At 43.7% G+C, this 7,527-nt stretch overlaps 1 protein-coding gene across 1 annotated transcript; it reads right to left on the bottom strand. All coding sequences in view use genetic code 12, as the record gives it.

The window, feature by feature from the left end:
* Positions 1-3,342: 3,342 nt before the first annotated feature.
* On the bottom strand, positions 3,343-4,890 carry CXQ87_005015 (uncharacterized protein; the record flags this gene model as incomplete). The annotated part of the gene is made up of 1 exon (XM_025483444.1): positions 3,343-4,890. The coding sequence occupies one exon, from the start codon at positions 4,888-4,890 to the stop codon at positions 3,343-3,345; it is 1,548 nt and encodes a 515-aa protein (XP_025335679.1).
* Between the last annotated feature and the right edge of the window lie 2,637 nt (positions 4,891-7,527).

Consider the following 7,527-nt stretch of genomic DNA (forward strand, 5'->3'; position numbering starts at 1 on the left):
CTCGCATTGTTTACCATACCTGCGACTTTATATTAAGCGAACTCGGGTAAAATCGGCGACAGTGCTATGCATGCGTCACTCTGACAGTGTGGCTCTCGCTATGTGGCTCCATGCACGTCACAACAGGGGCTTTGTGACGCTATACACTCCTGGAGGAGTCCTGGAGAATCTGCCATGTGGTTGTCGCACCAATCTATATGAAGAGCACAATGAAAGTGAGTGAAATGTCTTATTTGTCGTTGTATGACAATAACCAAAACAATCCACATATGTTGTAGCTTCATTATCAAGGTGTTTCTCGAAGCCCTTATCACGCAAGCCTCATTCGCTTAAATACAGTAATGTACAATACTGCATAATGTACCCTTATCAGTTTGACAGCATCAAGCCATGCTATAAAGGATTGATCTTTGGAGCCGCCTCGTATTGGAGAACGCTCGTTTAAAAATCGCCTGATCTCGTACACAAACTTTCATATATGCTTCGATAGGCCTACTCACCCAACTCAATGCCAGTTATACACAATCAGCAGGGGTGGCAAACACTGTGGGTGTTCTTGTTTCAACCATAGTGCGTCGTAAACTTGATGTCCGAAAGTAAATTCCGTGGCCACCCGCAATAACAATGACTTTGCTTAATCCCGAGAAGCTCCCACACATTGAGTATTCCGAAATGGTCATGATTTTTTGGGGATTGACATGTGTCGGCAAGGATGTGGTTCATCTTAATTTAAATTTTTCAATAGGTAGTATTTACACTTGATTTTGGGGGATCAAAATAACTGTCTTTTATATTTATGACAATTTTCATACTTTGGTGAGATGTTAGGAATCTGAGTACTCATTTTGTAATTGTGGTGCGACTATGAGTAGACATCGCAAAGGTTACTTTAAAAAACTGAGTTAATAATCGGGAATCGGATAAAAAAGGATATTACATTATCCAGATGCATGGAAAAAATACTCCGAATCTCTGAGTCTCACAGCCTAACTTTGATGTCTCAATAAGATGTGACGTTGGCGTAAAAGATAATTGTAGATATATATTGCCAACCAAAATTGTCCAAGGTATATACGATAAGCTGATCTTTTATGTCTATTGATACAATTGTACCTTGTGAGGACACCTTAAGAGATTTTTCTCGCCATTGTTTGACGTAAATAGCTGTCATTGAGCTATAACGGCACTAACTCTTAACCTATCGTCTACTATTTGAACCTGGGACAACTCCATTTGATATTGCAAAACACGTATTCTTTTCAGCTCACTGCCCTGAAGATACATTGAATGATGAATTCGATTGTTTGACCAAATGAATATAATTTTTGGAGCAGTTGAGCTTTATGAATTGTTGATTGTTGAGCAAGAGAGTTTGTCTAATATTGGGACCGCAATGGGCTACTTTATTAGCTACAAGTGCAATATTGGATGGCGGGTACGGACTTTGTCAACCGACAGAAGGCAGAGCATCTCAAACATAACCAGGAGAAGTGGAATAATAGTGAAAATGTTATTAAGGTGTCAATATCATGTAAATTCTATTCCCATTCAAACATCAACTACTCACTAGTGGCAATCCTGAGACGCGTTTCCGATATTAGCCGAAAGATGTCTAGGTTTTTGAGAGACTTCTAGTGTGCACAGTACCTGCTTTTACAACGATTGTAAGACCTCATGATAACCGACAACAAAAGAGGAAACCTATACTTCTCTTATAATAGCCAGTTTTTAAATGACCAGAAGAGATCTCTTTTGTGAAAGCATGGGGTGCTACCTTACATTGTGTACCTCTAACTTCTCTTTGGCATCAGAATTATAGTTTTATGCATGTCAAGATCTAGTTTCAAAAGAAATCAGAGAGCGAGGATGATTTTTGGCAATATAAATTATGTCTGAGCAGTTTCTTCTCTACCTGAAATACAAAGTCCATGAAATCTGACGTCGATGCCGTGGGACCGTATCATACGCATTTAACACCATGGGGACCATATAAAAAATTATAATAAAAATATAAATGGTGTTGAGTGTCCGTGAATAAACAGATTTGGCTACTTTGAGGACTTCCATGGCTTTTTACAGCTTCAATATGGTACTTTTGAGCCTTTTGCATATAGAAAGTAGCATAACCTTGTCTTTGGAAAGCACATTAATGACTTGCAATTTGGAACTGTCATCCTGCTCGAGCGATTATCTCGTACTGCTGTTGTAAAACAAGCCAACATCAGAATTTGTGTATTACGAAACTCACATTCGAAGTACGAGATCATAGAGAACTTGAAACAGGGGAGCTGAAAGAAGGCAAATCCGCCGGACTGGAGGATGTGCTATACATCGGAAATTGATATTATTGGTTCCCTCGCCACCAATTCCACCTCGGTCCATTGCCACGCCGAATAGAGAAACATGGTGAAACACAAAGTCATTGAGAAACCCAAAGTAGAAGTCTTATGAGACTTTAAAGCCTCAAACATACGAAACCTAGATGAGAGAGTTTGAAATATAAATAGGAGACGATCTCCCTTTCTTTACACCATCAAACAACAGAAATCAACATGGCCGCTCAAACTACTCAGAACAAGAACAACGCTCCAAAGGACAACAACTTAAACAAGCACGCTGGTCGTGGTGCTGTGCCCTTCATGTGCACCATTGTCTAGATGAATATTATAACATCTTTTTATCAGTTGTAGAAGTAAATTGACACCCTAGAGGTTCTCACCAAACGTAAACAAAGTCAACAGAAAACGCATTCAGCTGTTGGGAGGGCTTGCCCAATCACCCTATATATATGTAAAGACGAGGATTTCAGTCACTTGAGCCTCACCTCTTCACCATAGTGTTCGTAAGAACGACTGATCTCGTATTCGCTATGATGCAACCATTTCTTCTATTTTTCTGTACATTCATGCGATTGAAGAAATGGGGCCACGGTTATTTGAGCTGAATTAAGCCCTCGCTAAAATTCAATTCTTTTTTTTTTTTTTGTTAAATGTTATTTCGTCTAATATCTCGAACTTTGTAATATCTCACGATGCTCGAACAATAGGTAACGATTCTGTAAGTGTAGTGCGAATTTGCAAAGGCAATAAAAAAGCCGAATCAAATAACGACAACAAAAATCAAAAACAATCGAAAATGCCCCACAACTATTGAATATAAAAATCAGCCGTAATTTACAAATACAGAGAGAGTTTGAGCGCCATAACACCTCCCATTATCGGAGTTTGACGTTAATTGCGTAAATGGGCTTCTCGCATGCTACTAGTTCACACAAAAATCCAATCTTTCAAGACACTACAAGCATTCGACTCCTAACATCACTCAAATTAGTATTTACCGGGCTCAGAGGGCGTATCTGAAACCTTTGTTTTCGAAATCCGTGAGGCCCTTGAATCCGTTAAGTATGGCCTCCTGTTTCATCTCCTCGGTCTGCTCTCCTTGCTCTTTATCTCTTCTATAGTTTCTGGCCCTCAACAAAAACCAGTAGCCAATGCCGAGGGCAATCATGCCGGAGTAGCAGGTCATCAAACCAATCATGGCCGATTTATACTTGGGTGCTTCATTAGCATAGAAAATGTTAGCACCGACGATGTTTCCAGTGGCATACATTGTAAACCAGCATCCGTTGGTCACAACCTTTTTAGTGGTTCCACCAATGTTGGCGTTTATGAAAATCCAGCAGAGAATGACGGGACCTCCAATGATATACTGGAGCCACGTGCATCCAACCGATGCCCACTTGTCGTCTTCAATCAAGTGAATGCCGATAAGACCAGCAAATCCAGGCAAACAAAGAAGCACGAAAAGGAGACATCTGATGTTGGGGACCTTGACAGCAGCTAGGCCCGCAGCAAACACAACGACAAACTCAAATGCTCCTGTAGGCATCTGTAGAGCAGTGGCTGCAAGACCATCGAATCCGTAACCCTTGATCAACGCCGATTGGAAGTTGGAAACACCGCCGTTGATGATACCGACACAGAGGGCAATTATAAGCACAATGTGGACTGCGGGGTCTCTGATAGCCTCAAAAGCATGAGGGTACTTGAACTGTGTATCCTTCACACCCTGGTTGTTCTTTGAGATGTACTTTACGAGAACCGTTTTTTCCCTTTCAGTCAAGAACTTGGCGGTTGCAGGGTTATCGGGGGTCACCCAAAGGAAGATAATGGACCACACGAAATTGATGAGACCAATGACCATGAAGATCAACTTCCAGGAAGCAACTGCAGCCAGATTGACGTGCCCCAAGCCAAAACCAAGAAGACCCCCCAAGATAGTGGCAACGCCGTTGAAACTCAAAAACGTACACATTCTGAACGGCTGGTCCTGACGAGAGTAGAACATACCACAGATCATCATACAAGACGGCGAAATGCCAGCCTCGAACATCCCCAACACAAACCTCACGACGAGCATGCCAGCATAGTTCTTCGTGCCCATGTGTGCTATCAAAATAATGGCCCACACGAAAATCATACCACCTGTGTACTTTGCAATGGGCACTTTTTGGATGATATAGTTGGAAGGCATTGCCCAGAACAAGTAGCCAAAATTGAAGATGGCAGCTACCCACGAGTACCTCTGACCATGAAGACCCAAATCCTCTTTGAGAGAATACGCCGAGGCGTAGTTCAAACTAAGCTTATCGAGATACTGCAAGGTGTAAGTGACACAAAGAATGGGCACGATTCTGAGATCGACCTTCCACCGGATATTTTTGATTTCCGCCTCGAGCTCCTCCTCAGAAATCTCATTCCCCTGCTCAAAGAGATCTAAACCGACAATATGGGGTTTTTCCGAGACAACCTCACCAATGACGTTCAAGGATTCCCTTGTCGCAGTGGTCACAATGCCACTCTGCTTCTCGACCGTCGAAGCCCTAGACATTTGTGACATTGTTATAGAATGAAAGTGGACGTCAAGGCGCTTTTATAGACAAAGTTATGCATCCACGTAAGCTGTGCAAATCCTGGTTTTCGATATCGCCAGGTGCATTATCAGAACACACGTGAGGCTTATCAAGGTTTGGTCCCAATGCGGTAACCCGAGACGACCTCAATTGCAAGCAATCTCCGCTAAGCTTTTTTTTTTTATGCAGATGTCAATAACAATCAATTAAAAAATGACTTCACCGCTATGGCCGCAACATGGATAGGTTAGAATGTGGTACGGCTAGCGGGGTTGGCGGGGACATCTCGGAATCGCGGGTTTCCTTTTTTGAAGCTTCTTGATGATCGAACAATAAGCCGGTTTTGTCATTGATCTGTCAATCCTTCACATATGCCAGCTTGGCTGGAAGTTGTATTCTCCTTATCTTCCACACCTGTATAGCCTATATTCAAAACCGTAATTCTTCATTCTTATTACATGGGCGTCGGAATGGTACCCCGTTCTCGATTAGGCCGGGCAATTCCGTGCGACTCGGGGTGCTACTTCGGTATCGTGACTAGAGCTTCCCGAACAATGCAGGTCCGATTTGTATGCTGATACGAATGGGGATAGTGTGGAGATGAGGAATGGGGAGATGCCGAATTTTGGAAGCCGAGGAGATATGTCCCGAAAAAAATTTTTTATCATTCATGAAGTTGAATGTTGGGACAATGTAGGAGGTTGATGAGTGACATTGTTATTGGCAATAGGTGAAAGAGCAGTGGTTGATGTTTGAACAGGCGAGGCCCGAGGACTGCAGTTGGCTAGGTTGGTCTAAAGCTGGGATTGACTTAGTGCCGTGATGATCGTGAAGGTTCTTTCATGTCAATGGATGTCATGGTGCAATTGAGCAAAATGACCAACTCGTTCCATGACCTCGATCCAATGAGGACTGGTAACAAGCCCATTCGGTCGTTTAGGGCCGGTTCGGATGAGCCAAGCTTATCAGATTGGCAGGCATTGGCAGAATTCAAGAAAATCTAAGACACCGATTGGCCTATGGCATCTTCTCCCCAAGAGGATCACCCGAGTGTGCGTTGGCATGAATCAACATCTGATAGTAGAAGCACTTCTGAAAACTTAAAGTCCAACCGGGAGGATGGTTTCCTTGCAAGACCTTATTGTGGCGGTAATACAAGCATCCTAATGCATGAAACCCACCCATGCCTAATTGCAAAAAGTCTCGATTTCTTCTCCAAAGCTGCCTTTGGTCCCTTTGGGAATGCTTTCTGGGGATCTAATTACTCAGCCGTGCACCCAACTGCACCATGTAACAGCCCTGGCATTGTGAAACCTCGAGTTGTCAGACATCGTTTCGGAGTCTAGAAAGTAGGAGAGGGTTGAGCGGAGAGAGCCCAAGCCTAAACCAATTGCAAGCCCCAATTACTAATCCAATTATCAGATGGCTCCCTCCTAGTCAGGCGCTTAGCCCAAAGCGGTGCCCAGTCAACTATAGCGATTAAGAGCTCGTACATGCTGCCAATAGCGGACTTGTGACACAATTTTGGGGAGCCTTTTGCCGCCTCTGTAGCGACGCGAGGCGTCGTAACGACTTGATCGGCATTATCTTGATAATCTTTGAGCATAGTGTGAATTTCACGAGTGGTTGTATTTTCATCACTGCCAAAAATTCACCACCAAACCTTATTAAGCCTACGACAAAGGAACACAGCTGCACCTCATAACCACAAAATCTGGAGAGTCAACAGAACCTGGAGAGCCACACGGCTTTCGTTCAAATCCAGGGGACGTTGCAAAAGTCTTGGCTCTGTGGGCGTGCTTTTTGGCAGATGCGACGTTTTGAGATGGTGATAAGAAGGGTGTGTGAAAAGGACCGAAAAGCAAGCAAGAAAAAAATTCGAAAACTTGCTTGGCCTTGGCTCCCAGCCAAGCCCTTCTGTTCAGCTTTTTTTTGCACCCAAGAACGCAATTCTTCAAGTATCAAGACTTTCAGCCCTCTGGAGGCTAACCCAAAGCGGTTAGCCGTGCGTCAACTGAGTCAGTTCCAAGGCGACGCACTACATTTGAAAAGGTCCTTGGCAAAGACAGTGGGATGCATGAATTGCCCACCAAGACAAGTTCGATGGGTTGTTCTATTGAAGCGACGGTGAAGAATATGGAATGCGATTCTCAACAACTTTCAATGTGAACCAAGACTTGAAACGGCAATGCAAAACCTCATGCAAGGGGCTGCGGGACATTCAGCCTCACGTTGGTTGCAAATCTCCAGGGGCGATTTGCCGTGCTAAGTGTCTTGGAAGCCTTCTTCAGAAGCGCTTGGCGAAAAACGCAAATCGCTTACTATCGCAATTCTCGGCGGGATCGAAAGAGATCGCTTCGATCAATCGGGCAAGGTGTCAAAAGAGGACGGCTCACGTCACAAGGGCTTGCATGGTCAAAATGACTAAAATGGGCTGGAGACAAGAAAAATAAACCATCGCCCTGCTGCTCATGCGGTTATTAAACCCTAGCAAGGGTTCCCATTGGCAGCTTCACACAGCCGATTGTGGCCGATCCAGCCCATGGTCTGGTGGTCTAGTTCTTCACTTTGGTGTATAAATCCAGCAATTGGTCCTTGCTTATTTGATTATCACA

Source organism: Candidozyma duobushaemuli, assembly GCF_002926085.2.
Source record: "Candidozyma duobushaemuli strain B09383 chromosome Unknown G_B09383, whole genome shotgun sequence".
NCBI lineage: Eukaryota > Fungi > Ascomycota > Pichiomycetes > Serinales > Metschnikowiaceae > Candidozyma > Candidozyma duobushaemuli.